Genomic DNA, 19229 nt, shown 5'->3' with positions numbered 1-19229 from the left:
TCTGGCGTTTCCTGCAGTGGAAGACAGATTCTTCACCACTGAGCCATCTGGGAAACCCAATAAAGGGCCAGAGAGTAAATAATTTTAGGCTTTGCAGGCCGTATGGTCCCTATCACAACTATTTAACTCTGCCATAGCAGTGCAAAAGTAGCCACAGATAATCCATAAACGAGTGAGCTCAGTTGTGTTCCAATAAAACTTTATTTACAAAATCAATCAGCAGAGCAGATGTGGCTTTTGGGCCATAGTTTGTCAACCTCTGCCACAAATTAAATTCTGCCTCTCTGCAGCCTCATTATAAGTTTTCCAAAGTCTGAGATCTTTTTAAGGAGGTAGCAATGTGTACTGGTTGAAAAAGTGGCTTTGCATCAGATCGACCTAAGTATAAACCCTAGATCTGGCACTTTCTAGATGTGTGTCCTTCAGCAAATCATTTAATCTCTTGGGTTTCCCTGGTGGTGCAGTGGTTAAGCATCTGCTTGCCAATGCAGGGAACATGGGTTTGATCCCTGGTCCAGGAAGATTCCACATGACATGGAGCAACTAAGCCCATGTGCCACAACTACTGAAGCTTGCATGCCCTAATGCCTGTGCTCTGCCAACAAGAGAAGCCACCACAATGAGAAACCCACACAACACAACTAAAGAATAGACCCCTGCTTGTTGCAACCAGAGAAAGCCTGTGTGCAGCAACAAAAACTCGGTGCAGCCAAAAATTTAAAATAGACAAAAGTAATAAAATCACTGAGACTAAAGTATTCATCTGTAAAATGATAGTGTCTAACCCTCAGTGTGACTGGAAATAGTAAAACAAGACAATGATGCATGTTACTCACTTAGCATAGAGCCTCGTACCAAGCAAGTACCCAGGTAAGTATTGGCTGATATTATTAGCTACTAAGGAGACTTAGTAGATAAAGGATAGGGAAGTATGGACTTACAGAAGGTATAACAGGATGGAGAAAACAACAGAGCCCTTTGGATCTGGGTCCAGTTGTTGTCATATTGACTCCATTAAGCCCTTGAAGGTAAAATTATCTAGTCTCTGAAAAATTTTCTTCTGAGCTTCAAATTTCACCTGCAAAAGAACATAAGCAATGAAACAAACAACTTCAGCAGTATCAACTCAAAGAAGAGAAAATAAACAGGATGAGAGAAAGTAGTCCCATGAATCCTTGGGTCATGGTCTCAGTAGATAAGGAACTCAGAATGATGGGACAGCCACAGATCTAACATGGTATTGGGAAAAGGTTAAGTGAGCTCTTGTGTAAACTCATCGTTCTACCTGACCTTTTAGACTGAACATTCCAGCTATATGTTAGTGCTGTCCAGTAGACCTGCTGTGATAATGGAAATGTTCTCTATTGGTGTTATGTTCTCTATAATACGGCAGCCTACACTAGCTACAGGTGGCTACTGAGCCCTTGAAAAGTGATTCATGCAACTGAGGAACCAAATTTTTCATCTTATTTCATTTAAATGGCAGTTGGCTCTGCTATCATGTATGACAAGCATTCTTACTCCATACTATGCACAATACTCCAAACAAATCACAGGGCTCATGGGAAAATGGGGTTGCGCACTCACATTCCAAACTTTTATCAGTTACACTCACAGAAACTGTAGGAAACTAATAAAAACAACACAGTTTTCTGCATGTTAAACGGTTAAACAATGTATAAATGGTATGGCACGTTACCACAAAGACCTGAAACTTGCTTGTGGAAGTGGCTATCCACTTGTGAGTTACCATGAGATGGTGAAAAGAGGGTTACGTGGGTGGAACAGAAAGTTCTCACAGCAGATGTGAATGGCTGTGGCTCATAACACACTCAGTGAACTGAGGGAGTTGAGGGATATATGATATGTGTACATGTGTTCATTTTATGAATTCATACCCAGCTCAGTTCAGTTGGGTATGGATACCCTTTTATCTTGTTTCTTATGGATGAAGTCATTCCTAAGCAAACATGAAATCTTCATTATGTTCAAATTGTTCCCTAATACCTCAATCTGTTGAAACAAATTTTCATTTTCAAAACAAGCATTAGAGCAGAATTGACTGTATTTAAATTTAAATAGCCACATGTAGCTAGTGGCTACCATGTTGGAAAGTGCAGCTATATATGAAGCAAAAAGAGTTGCTACACACATACACACAGCTATAAGTATCACACACACAAAAAAATCAAGACAGGAAACAGGCATTTGGATATAAGGCTCTAGTGTTTGGAAGACATAACTGGCCTAAAGTGAAAATTTCAGATTCATTAGCATATTGCTTTTCTAAGGACCTGTTGGGGCATCCGGGTAGAGCTTTCCAGCCAAGCTTCCTACAAATCTAGTACCTGATGGGATGGAGTAGTGAAGACTTGAGCTGGGTTCCTACCTTGAGCTGTTCTTCATAGTTCAGCCTCCAGAGTGGTGTCACAACATCAGCCAGCCTTGAATAAAATAAACCAGGTACCTAATTCAATATCTAAATATGTACTGAGCATCTTACTCCGCAAAAGTACTTCCTGCCGCCAACTGCTCAGGCATTTTACCCGTCATTCAGAAGACCTAACTCATATTGAGAAGATGGCGGAGAAGTAGGACGGGGAGACCACTTTCTCTCCTAGAAATTCATCAAAAGAATAACTGAACGCAGAGCAAACTTCACAAAACAACTTCTGATCGCTAGCTGAGGTCACCAGGCGCCCAGAAAAGCAGCCCATTGTCTTCGAAAGGAGGTAGGACAAAATATAAAAGATAAAAAGTGAGACAAAAGAGCTAAGGACGGAGATACGTCCCGGGAAGGGTCTTAATAGAGGACGTTTCCAGACACCGGGAAACCCTCGCACTGGCGGGCCTGGGGCAAGTGTTTGAATCTCAGAGTTTGAATCTGACTAGGAGGGATACAATAAATAAAACCCACAGATTAGGAGCCTAAAAGCAACTCCCAGCAGAAAAGTACCCCAGACACCCACATCCTCCACCAGCAAGCGGGGGCGGAACGGAGAGGAGTGGGCGGCATTACTTGGGGCAGGGTCCGGGCCTGAGTGCCCTGAGGACAATCGGAGGGAGCTTTTGTGAGTTCCCAGCTTGAACTGTGGGACAGCAAAAGAAAGAGAAAATTAACCGGCCAGAACACATTGCCGGCCGTTCGCAGAACAAAGGGACAGAGAAAGTCCTGAGAAGAGCTCGCAGGCCGCGGACCGGCCCAGCCCCGCCGGAGGCAGGAGGCAGGGGGGAGGGGAAGGGGGCAGGCTCGGCCCCAAGGACCGCATCCCCTACCGCACTGCAAACAGGCCTCCACCTTCTAATAAAAGACCTCCCGAGATTCTGGATGATCGACATCTGCCGGGAGGGTCGCGGCTAGACACGGTACACACGCCCGGCCGGTGCAGACGGGGACTGGGGCTGGGGACGCGGAGGGCAGAAGGCGCACGCACCCGACTGGCGCGGGCGGAAACTGAGGCTCGGATCGCGCAGGGCAGAAGATGCGCCGCACCTGGGAGAGAGCGCCCGACAAGCGCCTGGCTGCCTGAGCCACTCGGGCGGCCTAGGGACAAAACGCAGGCGCAGCTTTGTGTTCCGCGCTTTTGTGAATCACCCGAGGGCTGGAACCGCCGGGAGCCTGAGCAGCCCAGACGGAGAAAATGGCGCCGGCCCCTCCCCGCGGCGCCGGCCCCTCCCCGCGGCGCCGGCCCCTCCCCGCGGCGCCGGCCCCTCCCCGCGGCGCCGGCCCCTCCCCGCGGCGCCGGCCCCTCCCTGCAACGCGACGGAACTAACTACCTGAATAAGAATCCACCTCCGCCCGCCTGTGTCAGGGCGGAAATTAGGCGCGGAAGAAACCGGCAACAGAAGCCAAATAAACAAAGGGAAAGGCTTCAGAAGGAACCGGTGCAACAGATTAAAATCCCTGAAGAAAACACCGACTTCACCAGAAGGGCCTGTAGATATCGAGAAGTGTAAACTGGATCGAGGAGATATCTGAAACTGAGCGGAACCCACACTGACCAAAACAGCTCCAGAGAAATTCCTAGATATATTTTTTCTTTTCTTTTTTTTTTTTTTAAGTAGGAAAAAAATATTTTTTTTCTTTTTTCTCTTTGATTTTCCTTTAAAATTCCCTATTACTCCCCCATTACTCCTTAACTTTCATTTTCATAGATTTTTACAATTTTTTTAATTAGGTAAAACAATTTTTTTTTCTTTTTTTTTCTTTTTCTTTTTTTCTTTTCTTTTTTCTTCTTCTCTTCTATTTTCTATTTTTCTTTTTCTCTTATTTCTTTTAAAGTCATCTAGTACTCCTCTTACTACTCCTTAATTTTCATTTTCAATACACTATAACCTTACAGGGAAAAAAAAAAGAAGAGAAGCCCTATTTTTAAACCAAACTTCATATATATTTCTAAAATTTTTTTTTTATGTTTTGGTTTTTGTTTTTAATATAGTATTTTTAAGAGTCTAACCTCTACTCTAGATTTTTGTTTTTCAGTATATGATATAAATTGTGAACATTTAAGAATCCAATGTTCAGCTCCCATTTTTATTCAGGAGTGTGTTGATTATTCTCTCCCAATCTTGACTCTCTGTTTTCTACCTCAGAACACCTCTATTTCCTCCTTTCCCCTTCTCTTCCCAATCCAATTCTGTGAATCTTTGTGGGTGTCTGGGCTACGGAGAACACTCTGGGATCAGACAACTTCGTAGATCTGTCTCTCTCCTCTTGAGTCCCCCTTTTTCTCCTCCTGCTCATCTCTATCTCCCTCCTCCCTCTCCTCTTCCTCATGTAACTCTGTGAACCTCTCTGGGTGTCCCTAACGGGAGAGAAACTTTTCACCATTAACCTAGAAGTTTTATTATCAGTGCTATATGGTTGGAGAAGTTCTGAGACTACAGGAAGAATAAAACTGAAATCCAGAGGCAGGAGACTTAAGCCCAAAACCTGAGAACACCAGAAAACTCCTGACTGCATGGATCTTTAAGTAATAAGTGACCGTCCAAAAGCCTCCATACCTACACTGAAACCAACCACCACCCAAGAGCCAATAAGTTTTAGAGCAAGACATACCACGCAAATTCTCCAGCAACGCAGGAACATAGCCCTGAACGTCAACATACAGACTGCCCAAGGTCACACCTAACACATAGACCCATCTCAAAACTCATTACTGGGCACTCCATTGCTCCCCAAAGAGAAGAAATCAAGATTCACGCACCAGAACACTGACGCAAGCTTTGCTAATCAGGAAACCTTGACAAGCCAATCGTTTAACCCCACCCACTGGGTAAAACCTCCACAATAAAAAGGAACCACAGACCTCCAGAATACAGAAAGCCCACTCCAGACACAGCAATCTAAACAAGATGAAAAGGCAAAGAAATACCCAACAGGTAAAGGAACATGAAAAAAGTCCACCAAGTCAAACAAAAGAGGAGGAGATAGGGAATCTACCTGAAAAAGAATTTAGAATAATGATAATAAAAATGATCCAAAATCTTGAAAACAAAATGGAGTTACAGATAAATAGCCTGGAGACAAAGATTGAAAAGATGCAAGAAATGTTTAATAAAGACCTAGAAGAAATAAAAAAGAGTCAATTAAAAATGAATAATGCAATGAATGAGATCAAAAACACTCTGGAGGGAACCAAGAGTAGAATAACGGAGACAGAAGATAGGATAAGTGAGGTAGAAGATAGAATGGTGGAAATAAATGAAGCAGAGAGGAAAAAAGAAAAAAGGATCAAAAGAAATGAGGACAACCTCAGGGACCTCTGGGACAATGTGAAACGCCCCAATATTCGAATCATAGGAGTCCCAGAAGAAGAAGACAAAAAGAAAGGCCATGAGAAAATACTCGAGGAGATAATAGCTGAAAACTTCCCTAAAATGGGGAAGGAAATAGCCACCCAAGTCCAAGAAACCCAGAGAGTCCCAAACAGGATAAACCCAAGGCGAAACACCCCAAGACACATATTAATCAAATTAACAAAGATCAAACACAAAGAACAAATACTAAAAGCAGCAAGGGAGAAGCAACAAATAACACACAAAGGGATTCCCATAAGGATAACAGCTGATCTATCAATAGAAACCCTCCAGGCCAGAAGGGAATGGCAGGACATACTGAAAGTAATGAAAGAGAATAACCTACAACCTAGATTACTGTACCCAGCAAGGATCTGATTCAGATATGAAGGAGAATTCAAAAGCTTTACAGACAAGCAAAAGCTGAGAGAATTCAGCACCACCAAACCAGCTCTTCAACAATTGATAAAGAATCTTCTCTAGACAGGAAATGCAGAAAGGTTGAATAAACGTGAACCCAAAACAACAAAGTAAATGGCAACGGGTCCACACCTATCAACAATTACCTTAAATGTAAATGGGTTGAATGCCCCAACCAAAAGACAAAGATTGGCTGAATGGATACAAAAACAAGACCCCTATATATGCTGTCTACAAGAGACCCACCTCAAAACCAGAGACACATACAGACTAAAAGTGAAGGGCTGGAAAAAAATATTTCACGCAAACGGAGACCAAAAGAAAGCAGGAGTCGCAATACTCATATCAGATAAAATAGACTTTCAAATAAAGGATGTGAAAAGAGACAAAGAAGGACACTATATAATGATCAAAGGATCAATCCAAGAAGAAGATATAACAATTATAAATATATATGCACCCAACATAGGAGCACCGCAATATGTACGGCAAACACTAACGAGTATGAAAGAGGAAATTAATAGTAACACAATAATAGTGGGAGACTTTAATACCCCACTCACAACTATGGATAGATCAACTAAACAGAAAATCAATAAGGAAACACAAACCTTAAATGATACAATGGATCAGCTAGACCTAGTTGATATCTATAGGACATTTCACCCCAAAATAATCAACTTCACCTTTTTCTCAAGTGCACACGGAACCTTCTCCAGAATAGATCACATCCTGGGCCATAAATCTGGTCTTGGAAAATTCAGAAAAATTGAAAAAATTCTAGTCATCTTTTCTGACACAGTGCAGTAAGATTAGATCTCAATTACAGGAAAAAAATTGTTAAAAATTCAAACATATGGAGGCTAAATAACACGCTTCTGAATAACCAACAAATCATAGAAGAAATCAAAAAAGAAATCAAAATATGTATACAAATGAATGAAAATGAAAACACAACAACCCAAAACCTATGGGACACTGTAAAAGCAGTGCTAAGGGGAAGGTTCATAGCATTACAGGCTTACATCAAGAAACAAGAAAAAAGCCAAATAAATAACCTAACTCTACACCTAAAGCAATTAGAGAAGGAAGAAATGAAGAACCCTAGGGTCAGCAGAAGAAAAGAAATCTTAAAAATTAGGGCAGAAATAAATGCAAAAGAAACTAAAGAGACCATAGCAAAAATCAACAAAGCTAAAAGCTGGTTTTTTGAAAAAATAAACAAAATTGACAAACCATTAGCAAGACTCATTAAGAAACAAAGAGAGAAGAACCAAATTAACAAAATAAGAAATGAAAAGGGTGAGATCACAACAGACAACACTGAAATCCAAAGGATCATAAGAGACTACTACCAGCAGCTCTATGCCAATAAAATGGACAACTTGGATGAAATGGAAAAATTCTTAGAAAAGTATAACTTTCCAAAACTGAACCAGGAAGAAATAGAAGATCTTAACAGAACCATCACAAGCAAGGGAATCGAAACTGTAATCAAAAATCTTCCAGCAAACAATAGCCCAGGACCAGATGACTTCACAGCTGAATTCTACCAAAAATTTAGAGAAGAGCTAACACCTATCTTACTCAAACTCTTCCAGAAAATTGCAGATGAAGGTAAACTTCCAAACTCATTCTATGAGGCCACCATCACCCTAATTCCAAAACCAGACAAAGATGCCACAAAAAAAGAAAACTACAGGCCCATATCATTGATGAACATAGATGCAAAAATCCTTAACAAAATTCTAGCAAACAGAATCCAATAACATATTAAAAAAATCATACACCATGACCAAGTGGGCTTTATCCCAGGAATGCAAGGATTCTTTAATATCTGCAAATCAATCAACGTAATACACCACATTAACAAATTGGAAGATAAAAACCATATGATTATCTCAATAGATGCGGACAAAGCCTTTGACAAAATTCAACACTCATTTATGATTAAAACTCTCCAGAAAGCAGGAATAGAAGGAACATACCTCAACATAATAAAAGCTATATATGACAAACCCACAGCAAGCACCACCCTCAATGGTGAAAAATTGAAAGCGTTTCCTCTGAAATCAGGAACAAGACAAGGATGCCCACTCTCACCACTACTATTCAACATAGTGTTGGAAGTTTTGGCCACAGCAATCAGAGCAGAAAAAGACGTAAAAGGAATCCAGATAGGAAAAGAAGAAGTGAAACTCTCACTGTTTGCAGATGACATGATCCTCTACATAGAAAACCCTAAAGACTCTTCCAGAAAATTACTAGAGCTCATCAATGAATATAGTAAAGTTGCAGGATATAAAATTAACACACAGAAATCCCTTGCATTCCTATATACTAACAATGAAAAAACAGAAAGAGAAATTAAGGAAACAATACCATTCACCATTGCAACAAAAAGAATAAAATACTTAGGAGTATATCTACCTAAAGAAACAAAAGACCTATACACAGAAAACTATAAAACATTGATGAAAGAAATCAAAGAGGACACAAACAGATGGAGAAACATACCGTGTTCATGGATTGGAAGAATCAATATTGTCAAAATGGCTATTCTACCCAAAGCCATCTATAGATTCAATGCAATCCCTATCAAGCTACCAACGGTATTTTTCACAGAACTAGAACAAATAATTTCACAATTTGTATGGAAATACAAAAAACCTCGAATAGCCAAAGTAATCTTGAGAAAGAAGAATGGAACTGGAGGAATCAACCTGCCTGACTTCAGACTCTACTACAAAGCCACAGTCAAGACAGTATGGTACTGGCACAAAGACAGAAATATAGATCAATGGAACAGAATAGAAAGCCCAGAGATAAATCCACGAACCTATGGACACCTTATCTTTGACAAAGGAGGCAAGGATATACAATGGAAAAAAGACAGCCTCTTTAACAAGTGGTGCTGGCAAAACTGGTCAGCCACTTGTAAAAGAATGAAACTAGAACACTTTCTAACACCATACACAAAAATAAACTCAAAATGGATTAAAGATCTAAATGTAAGACCAGAAACTATAAAACTCCTAGAGGAGAACATAGGCAAAACACTCTCCGACATAAATCACAGCAAGATCTTCTATGACCCACCTCCTAGAATATTGGAAATAAAAGCAAAAATAAACAAATGGGACCTAATGAAAATTAAAAGCTTTTGCACTACAAAGGAAACTATAAGTAAGGTGAAAAGACAGCCCTCAGATTGGGAGAAAATAATAGCAAATGAGGAAACAGACAAAGGATTAATCTCAAAAATATACAAGCAACTCCTGAAGCTCAATTCCAGAAAAATAAATGACCCAATCAAAAAATGGGCCAAAGAACTAAACAGACATTTCTCCAAAGAAGACATACAGATGGCTAACAAACACATGAAAAGATGCTCCACATCACTCATTATCAGAGAAATGCAAATCAAAACCACAATGAGGTACCATTACACACCAGTCAGGATGGCTGCTATCCAAAAGTCTACAAGCAATAAATGCTGGAGAGGGTGTGGAGAAAAGGGAACCCTCTTACACTGTTGGTGGGAATGCAAATTAGTACAGCCACTATGGAGAACAGTGTGGAGATTTCTTAAAAAACTGGAAATAGAACTACCATATGACCCAGCAATACCACTTCTGGGCATACACACTGAGGAATCCAGATCTGAAAGATACACATGCACCCCAATGTTCATCGCAGCACTGTTTATAATAGCCAGGACATGGAAGCAACCTAGATGCCCATCAGCAGATGAATGGATAAGGAAGCTGTGGTACATATACACCATGGAATATTACTCAGCCGTTAAAAAGAATTCATTTGAATCAGTTCTAATGAGATGGATGAAACTGGAGCCCATTATACAGAGTGAAGTAAGCTGGAAAGATAAAGAACATTACAGTATGCTAACACATATATACGGAATTTAGAAAGATGGTAACGATGGCCCTATATGCAGGGCAGAAGAAGAGATGCAGAAGTACAGAACAGACTTTTGAACTCTGTGGGAGAAGGTGAGGGTGGGATGTTTCGAAAGAACAGCATGTATATTATCTGTGGTGAAACAGATCACCAGCCCAGGTGGGAAGCATGAGTCAAGTGCTCGGGCCTGGTGGGCTGGGAAGACCCAGAGGAATCTGGTGGAGAGGGAGGTGGGATGGGGGACCAGGATGGGAAATTCGTGTAACTCTATGGCTGATTCATATCAATGTATGACAAAACCCACTGAAAAATAAAAAATTAAAAAAAAAAAAAAAGAAGACCTAACTCTCAGACCCCCGGGGAGATAAGAGTCTGGGAGAAGAGCCCATTTTGGTGCTATCTGCTTAACAAAGCTGAACAGATGGGCAAACCTAATATAAGAAAAGTCCAGATTTATCAGGAGATAATTAATCATATTACAAAAAGGCTTCACTGTTGGGTTCCTTTAAATAGCTCACCTCCCTAACGCTTTTAAAATATAATTTGATTTAGAAAACACAGTTGTTGCATAAAATGAGGTGTATTTGTATTTGCATGACTGCAATGGGACTATTCATTTCTAATCCATCTCATCTCCAAGTCCCTTGTTTTCAGCAGACCTATCCTGGACCTTTTTAGACACAGGATCACAGTTTAATATCCCCTTTCTGCCAAAAACACACGTAAAGGCAAGAATATTTTCTGCAGTCCCAGAGCATTTCCACCAGCATTCCTTAGATGTTTTCAGTTTGTCCTGGGTATCCTACCTGAGGTGCCCTCTGAATCCTCGCAACGCCACATTGCACATCAAGCCTACAGAATTTCAACAGGCCCAGAGATTCAGACTTGTTAAAGGGAAGGGCCTTACCTTTCCTGCCAGAAATCATCTAGTGGTCCAAGATGTCTTGGTTTCTTCTGACTTTCCTGTCCTCTTTGACGTTTCTTGGCTATCACCTGGGTGAAGTTTTCTTTACATGCTGAGCCCAGAAAGAGCTGTGACCAACCTGGAGGTTTTCTGGCATACCTGGGGAGCAGCCTCGGTTTGGAGAAGAGACCCATTCTGGAGAGGAAGCATCTTGGGCTGTGCACTGGGACTCTTAATACCTGACAACCACAGAAACACTGAAATTCACCAGCAGGAAAGGTGGACAAACAGAAGTAGGGAAACAGAAGAACAACTTCAAAAGTCCTTCATTCATTTAGAAACCTTACCCAGCACCTAGCACAGTGCCTGGCACAGAGTCACTGCTTGGCTGAACTCAATTACTGCGCTCCAAGCACTGGCTATGGCACCCAATATAAAAAGATGAGGAAAAGATAGTATCTGTCCTCCAGAAAAGGGTTCAACTCTCTGGACACACTTTTGTGGCCAGTCCCTCTCCATTCTACCCTCCTACTAAACAACCCATCAACCAACTAATATTTAGTAAGTACTGACTATGTTACAGGCACTGTGCCACACTAGATACCAGAAGGGTTACAAAGGTCATAATCTATTGAGTAATTTAGGAGACCAAGCATGGACACAGGAAAAGACGAAATAATCCCCTATGCCTGGTTCCTGATGACTGCTCAGGAAAGGTTTCTCACAGTAAGCAGAACATGCACTGGGTCTTAAAAGATGGCAGGGAGGTGAATCAAATATTTGAAGGACAGTGGCTCGATCAACCTGGCTAAAATGGTAGTTCATTTTAGGGAACAGGGGAAATCAGGTTGAAAAGTTCCACCAAAGGGTTATTTGGAAGAACTTTAATGCCTGAGTAAAATGTGGACTTTATTGTGAAGGCGATTGTAAGCTGATGGAGGCTTTACATAGAAAAATTAAGATGAAACACAGAGGTTAATAAAAAGCAAAGTCATGTTTGAGGCATGTGTTTGAAATGGTAAGGAAACATCCAAGTGGAAACATCTAACAAGTAAGTAGAGAAGCAGTACAATTCAGGAGAGAAGTCAGGGTGAGACACTTGGTCAAGTGTCTACAAGATTAAAAAGGAGCTTTTAGCAAAGATAAGAGCAAAATGACAAAACCTGGGAGAAAGGCAATATTTGGAAAGCAAGATGAGATGCTGGTAACCCAGCTGAATCAGGGGATTACAGAGCTTGGTGGCCAAGGGAGATGACTTTTGGCAAAAGCATTGACCCATTCAGTAAGTCTGAGTCCAAAGAAAAACAGGAAATAAGGCAATGGGAAATGGTAGGCAGTAGGGACAAAAGAGAGTTTGAGACCTTAGGAGTGCAGACCCTAGAGTCAGGAAGACCTGGGCAGTTCCCTGGCTCCACCACCTACTAGCTAGGTGGCCTTTGGCAGGCTAATCATTCTTTCTGATCTTCCTCTTTTTCATCTGCAAAATGCAAATAATAATAGCACCTACCTTATAGAGTAGCTGCAAGAGTTAACAAAGGATAATTAATAAAAAGCACTTAGCAAAACATTAAATAGAGATGATGTTTGTAAAACTCAGAACGCAGTGTCCAGTGCCTGGCAAAAACTCAGTACATGTTAATTACAACTGTCATGATGTTTAAACACAGTATGGGACTGAGTGGGGGTGGCAATATTAAAGGAAAGGAGAAGAGGGGGAAAGAATAGTGGGAATAACTATGAGTCAAAAACTGGAAGTGTTAGAACAGATGAACGACCTCACTTTGAAAAGAGGTAGTAATCCCTTTTTCCCAACACAAGACTTTGTGTTGTTGCCTATTTATCTAATGGTGCGTGATCATTGACGTGTAACTTTTTTGAACACCCAGGACACGTGAATGGAGTCAGACACCTCACTGATCTGTCATGAAATAACTTTTTTGCCCTTGCCCTCTACCTTGGATTTCATGTTGTCATACTTTAATTCAGAATGAAATATATTTAAAGTTTAATTATGGAATAGGTTTATTAACAAAGATTCTTCCATGGCTTTCTATTACCACAAAATTAGTATGCATGATCACTAAGTAATTTAAAGGAAGCTGACATGAGTGCTATAATATTTAGCCATATAACATTTTGTATGTTTACAAAGTACTAAAGAAGGTAACTGTCATAACATGGAAGCATTCTGGTGGGGGGGGTGGTTAAATTTCTAACAGGATAAATGTAAGTTGGCCCAGAGTTCAGGTGTTAACATCAGTTCAGTTCAGTCCGTCAGCCGTTTCCGACTCTTTGTGACCTCACGGACTGCAGCACACCAGGCCATCCTATCCATCACCAACTCCCTGAGTTTACTCAAACTCATGCCCATTGAGTCAGAGATGCCATCCAACCAACTCATTGTCTGTCATCCCCTTCTCTTCCCATCTTCAATCTTTCCCAGTATCAGGATCTTTTCGAATGAGTCAGTTCTTTGCATCAGGTGGCCTAAGTATTACAGTTTCAGCTTCAACATCAGTCCTTCCAATGAACATTCAGGACTGATTTCCTTTAGGATGCACTGGTTGGATCTCCTTGCAGTCCAAGGGACCTTCAAGAGTCTTCTCTAACACCACAGTTCAAAAGCATCAATTCTTCAGCACTCAGTTTTCTTTATAGTCCAACTCTCACATCCATACATGACTACTGGGAATACCATAGCTTTGGGACAGACCTTTGTTGGCAAACTAATGTCTCTGCATTTTAATATGCTGTCTAGTTTGCTCATAACCTTTCTTCCAAGGAGAAAGTGTCTTTTAATTTCATGGCTGCAGCCACTATCTGGAATAATTTTGGAGCCCCCAAAATTAAAGTCTGTCACTGTTTCCATTCTTTCCCCATCTATTTGCCATGAAGTGATGGGACCAGATGCCATGATCTTAGTTTCCTGAATGTTGAGTTTTAAGCCAGCTTTTTCACTCTCCTCTTTCACTTCCATCAAGAGGCTCTTTAGTTCTTCATTTTCTGCCATAAGGGTGGTGTCATCTGCATATCTGAGGTTACTGACATTTCTCCCAGCAATCTTGATTCCAGCTTGTGTTCATCCAGCCCAGTGTTTCTCATGATGTACTCTGCAAAGAAGTTAAATAAGCATGGTGACAATATACAGCCTTGACATACTCCTTTCCCTACTTGGAACTAGTCTGTTGTTCCACGTCCAGTTCTAACTGTTGCTTCCTGATCTGCATACAGATTTCTCAAGAGGCAGGTAAGGTGCTCTGATATTCCCATCACTTGAAGAATATTCCACAGTTTGTTGTGATCTACACAGTCAAAGCCTTTGGTGTAATCAATAAAGCAGAAGTAGATGTTTTTCTGGAACTCTCTTGCTTTTTTGACAACCCAGCAGATGTTGGCAATTTGATCTCTGGTTCCTCTCTGCCTTTTCTAAAACCACCTTGAACATCTGGAGGTTCACAGTTCACGTACTGTTGAAGCCTGGCTTGGAGAAATTTGAGCATTACTTTACTAGCGTGTGAGATGAGTGCAATTGTACAGTAGTTTGAGCATTCTTTAGCATTGCCTTTCTTTGGGATTGGAATGAAAAGTGACCTTTTCCAGTCCTGTGGCCACTGCTGACTTTTCCAAATTTGCTGGCACATTGAGTGCAGCACTTTCACAGCATCATCTTTTAGGATCTGAAATAGCCCAACTGGAATCCCATCACCTCCACTCGCTTTGTTCGTAGTGATGCTTCCTAAGGCCCACTTGACTTCTCATTCCAGGATGTCTGGCTCTAGGTGAGTGATCACACCCTCGTGATTATCTGCGTCATTAAGACCTTTTTTGTGCAGTTCTTTTGTTTATTCTTGCCACCTCTTCTTAATATCTTCTGCTTCTGTTAGGTCCATACCATTTCTGTCCTTTATTGTGCTCAGTTTTGCATAGAATATTTATTATCTTGGTATCTCTAGTTTTCTTGAAGAGATGGCTAGCCTTTCCCATTCTGTTGTTTTCCTCTATTTCTTTGCACTGATCACTGAGGAAGGCTTTCTTATTTCTCCTTGCTGTTCTTTGGAACTCTGCATTCAAATGGGTATCTCTTTCCTTTTCTCCACTGCCTTTCACTTCTCTTCTTCTCACAGCTATTTATAAAGCCTCCTCAGACAGTCATTTTGCCTTTTTGCATTTTTTTTTCTTGGGGATGGTCTTGATCCCTGCCTCCTGTACAATGTTTTGAACCTCCGTCCATAGTTCTTCAGGCACTCTATCAGATCTAATCCCTTGAATCTATTTCTCACTTCCACTATATAATCATAAGGGATTTGATTTAGGTCATACCTGAATGGTCTGGTCTAGTGGTTTTCCCTACTTTCTTTAACTTAAGAAAGAAATTTAAGTCTAAATTTGGCAATAAGGAGTTCACAATCTGAGCCACAGTCAACTCCTGTTCTTGTTTTTCCTGACTATATAGAGCTTCTCCATCTTTAGCTGCAAAGAATATTATCAATGTGGTTTCAGTATTGACCATCTGGTGATAGCCATGTGTAGAGTCTTCTTTCATGTTGTTGGAAGAGGGTGTTTGCTATGACCAGTACATTCTCCTGGCAAAACTCTACTAGCCTTTGCCCTGCTTCATTCTGTACTCCAGGCCCAAATTTGCCTATTACCCCAGGTATTTCTTGACTTTCTACTTTTGCATTCCAGTCCCCTATAATGAAAAGGACATCTTTTATGGGTGTTCATTCTAGAAGGTCTTGTAGGTCTTCATAGAACCATTCAACTTCAGCTTCTTCAGCATTACTGGTCAGGGCATAGACTTAGATTACTGTGATATTGAATGGTTTGCCTTGGAAATGAACATACTCCAACCAATTCCCAGAAAAGGGTATGTGATTAAGAATATGGGCTTTTGGGTCATGTTCGGGACCCCAGCTCGGCTTCTCACTAGCTCTATGACTTTGGGCAAGTTACTTAAGTGCTATGAATCTCAGGGTCCCCATCTATAGAAAGAGAACTGGTAACACCTACCTTTCAGGGTTGTGGTAAGAATTAAATGACCTCATATATGGAAAGCACTCAGGACTGGGCCTAACACAGCAGGTGTTCAACATGTATCACTGTCCTGCCTCAGGCTCTGATTCAAAGTGTGTCACTTGACTTCTTTGTGCCTCAATGTGTCCAACCTGCAAACCTGGCAAGATATAACAATGCATGTGAGTGCTGTGAGGGTAAAAACTATTATTGTTGTTGTTTAGTCGCTAAGTCGGGTCCAACTTTTTTCGACCCCATGAACTGTAGCCCGCCAGGCTCCTCTGTCCAAGGGATTTCCCAAGCAAGAATACTGGACTGGGTAGTCATTCCCTTCTCCAGGGAGCTTCCCAACGCAGGGATCAAATGTGGGTCTCCTGCATTGCAGGCAGATTCTTTACTGACTGAGTCACCTGGAAAGCTCAAAAGCAATTATGTGGAAACTTAAAAAACTGCACACAGGGACTTCCCTGGTGGTTTAGGGCTTAAGAATCAGCCTTCCACTGTAGGGGACATGGGTTCAATCCCTGGTCAGGGAAGTAAGATCCCACATGCCTCTGAGCAACTAAGCTGGCACGGAACAACTATAGAGCCTGCGTGTTCCAACTACTAAAACCTGTGCGCTCTGGAGCCTGCACACCACAACTATTTGAGCCCATGTGCCACAACTAGAGAATTGGTGCATTGCAACGAAAGATCCCACATGCCACAACTAAGACCTCATATAGCCTAATTAATTAATTAAAACACACACACACACACACAAACCTTCCTAACCTCAGTGCTTGCTGCAGTGTGATGAAACTTAAGGCTCACTCTGCACCATCTGTTAATATTATTAAATGTGTGACCTGTGAAAGACCTTTTTCCAAGGTGAGACACATGTGTGTACTTAATATAAGGAAAAGCAAAAGCCAGAGAGAGGAATTGAGTGAAGGTGCAGGAGACAAAGAATAAGGAATGGTTTGGAGGGGGCACTGAGGAGGCCCCACTACAAAGAAAGGGAGCGGTGCTCATCCAGGAAAGGGGCACTGTCCCTCCAGCTGGCAAGGAAGGAAGGAAGTTGCATGCCTTAGTGGGGTTGGCAGGGGAGCTGAGGTATTTGACGAAAGCTATCTCTACCCCATAACATCTAGACTTTTGGGGAAAGTGTGGCCCCTTTCCTTCCTGACTGCCACAATGACTGTGCTCCATTTGCCTCGTACCCCTTGTCTTTCTAGATTTCCTTCTCCAAATGATCAGATATAGTCTACAGTAGACCTCTACTATTTCAAGGTGCCAACCAGACATCTCTCCTGGTAAAGAACCTCTCATCATACTCAGTAATTTCTGTAGTGAAATACATGTTCAGATGCAGTACAGTAATACCAAAGTGAGTTATATCTGTTTCTTGATGACAGAGGGGGCATTTGTTCACAGAAAAGACTATTTTGTTTTTATAGTGTTTCCTGTTTTAAGTAAATTCTCGGGCTCAAAAAAAAAAAAAAAAAAAAAAAGACTGTGACAATCTTTCTACTTCTGCCTCAGGAATTGATCAGAAAAGGCACCCAGAGTCCAAAGTCGCCAGACATGAAGGTAAACTAAGTCTCCAGGACTGAATAGCAAACCAGCCTGAAATGCTCAGAGAGGTTCAAAGCAGAGACTGTGTGGTAGGTCTGATCCTCACACAGCCATGGATCTCCTCGGAGCAAATGTTCACTAGCGGAAAAAGATCCTGCTTACATTCTCCATTCACCTTTCTTTCAGTTGACTTGGTCCCAGACATACTTCCTGGCTAAGCCAGATGGACAGACGGGTTTACTGCCGCATCCGTGACTGCAGCCCTCGTGCCGTCAGGCCCTTCCTTCCTCCACCAGACCCCCATTCAACAGCCCCACCATCCCTTTCCTCTTTGGGCAAGTTCTGTCCACCGAGTCTGTAAGAAGCCTAACAAGAAGAGACACTAGGAAAGGCTACTACTGAACTTTGGCCGGCTGCAGGGTCTGGGGAGCCGGGAACCCGGAGGTCAGAGGACAGACAGACGGACGCAGGGCAGGACGCGCCCAAGTGCAGCCAGCGTGGGGTCGTCCCCTCCCACCCCGCCTACCTTCCCCCCTCCCCGCCCGGCGGGCAGTTTGGCGCAGTAGGCAGTTTTCTGTACCGTAGGGAATATTCAAGTCGGGTTTTCGGACACTTCACGCACCCCTCTTACCGTCTGTAACCAATACAACCCAGAGGCGGTCAACGAAAAGACTAAGCTAAGGGCCCGGATCGCAGCCGCTGGGGAGAGTCACTTCCTGGTGCGCACGGCGCCGCGAGTTCCCGAAAGCAGGCGCGGCAGGACGCGGAGTTTCTGCCCAGAACTAGCGGCCCGGCCCCCGGGCAACCGGTCTCAGGATCCAGTTCCACGACTTTTCCCGGGGCACTTCCTCTGGAGACGTTCCGCCAAAGCACTACCGGCCCTACAGCCCGGCGCCTCCGCGCCCGAGTTCCCCCCACCCCGCCCCTCTGCGTGACCCTGCCCACTGCCTGCTCTCCTCACCCTCCCATTGGTGGACCTGAGTAAACTTCCCCCCTGTGGTGTAAACAGCCCTAAACCTGTCCCGGGTACTTGCCGTTTAACTCTTTCAACTGAAAGAATAGTTTTCTAGTGGTAGAGTCACAGGCATCAGATCCTTAATGGAATGGAAGATTGGGAGATGTAGAGTTTCCTCAAATCACAATGTTGAATGGATGCACACGTGTGTGCTGTAAAAAAGTTACTTTAACAGAATAAAATTTACGACAAAGCGAATCTCATTTTATGACACTTGATTTGTATGTTTAATTGGGCTTAAATGAAAGCACTTTAATGTCAGCAGTTATTTATTTATTCAAAGCAAAATATGCCTATTATGTGTGAGGCAATGTATTACCCTAGTGAGTATAGCAGTTAAACATGGACCAGCAACTCACTTAACAGCCATGCGACCCCCATGAACTGTAGCCCACCACGCTCCTCTGTGCATGGAATTCTCCAAGCAAGAATACTGGACTGGGTAGCCCATTCCCTTCTCCAGGGGATGTTCCCGACCCAGGGATGGAACTCAAGTGTCCTGCATTGCAGGCGGATTCTTTACAGGCTGAGTCACCAGGGAAGTACACTGTCCACCAGACCAAGGTTCAAAGCACAGATCTGCCACTTATAAGCTGTGTG

The 19229-nt window shown here is 42.3% G+C and overlaps 1 protein-coding gene and 1 long non-coding RNA gene across 2 annotated transcripts in view; both read right to left on the bottom strand.

The window, feature by feature from the left end:
- Positions 1-13010, bottom strand: part of TRMT2B (tRNA methyltransferase 2 homolog B) — a 47767-nt gene extending 34757 nt beyond the window's left edge. Inside the window, 6 exon segments of the mRNA XM_065916799.1 lie at positions 942-1031; positions 1034-1078; positions 2390-2444; positions 11048-11283; positions 12552-12563; positions 12999-13010. Coding sequence (XP_065772871.1) covers positions 942-1031; positions 1034-1078; positions 2390-2444; positions 11048-11283; positions 12552-12563; positions 12999-13010 — 450 coding nt within the window.
- A 106-nt stretch (positions 13011-13116) lies between these two features.
- Positions 13117-18519, bottom strand: LOC136153774 (uncharacterized). Its single transcript, XR_010660429.1, has 3 exons — positions 18246-18519; positions 16055-16217; positions 13117-14154 (listed from the first exon to the last, which is right to left on the bottom strand). It is a non-coding gene; the product is annotated as an uncharacterized lncRNA (long non-coding RNA).
- Positions 18520-19229: the final 710 nt, after the last annotated feature.

This window comes from Muntiacus reevesi, chromosome X (assembly GCF_963930625.1).
Source record: "Muntiacus reevesi chromosome X, mMunRee1.1, whole genome shotgun sequence".
Lineage (NCBI taxonomy): Eukaryota > Metazoa > Chordata > Mammalia > Artiodactyla > Cervidae > Muntiacus > Muntiacus reevesi.
The sequence above is the reverse complement of the archived record's forward strand: the minus strand, read 5'-3'. Positions and strand labels throughout refer to the sequence as shown.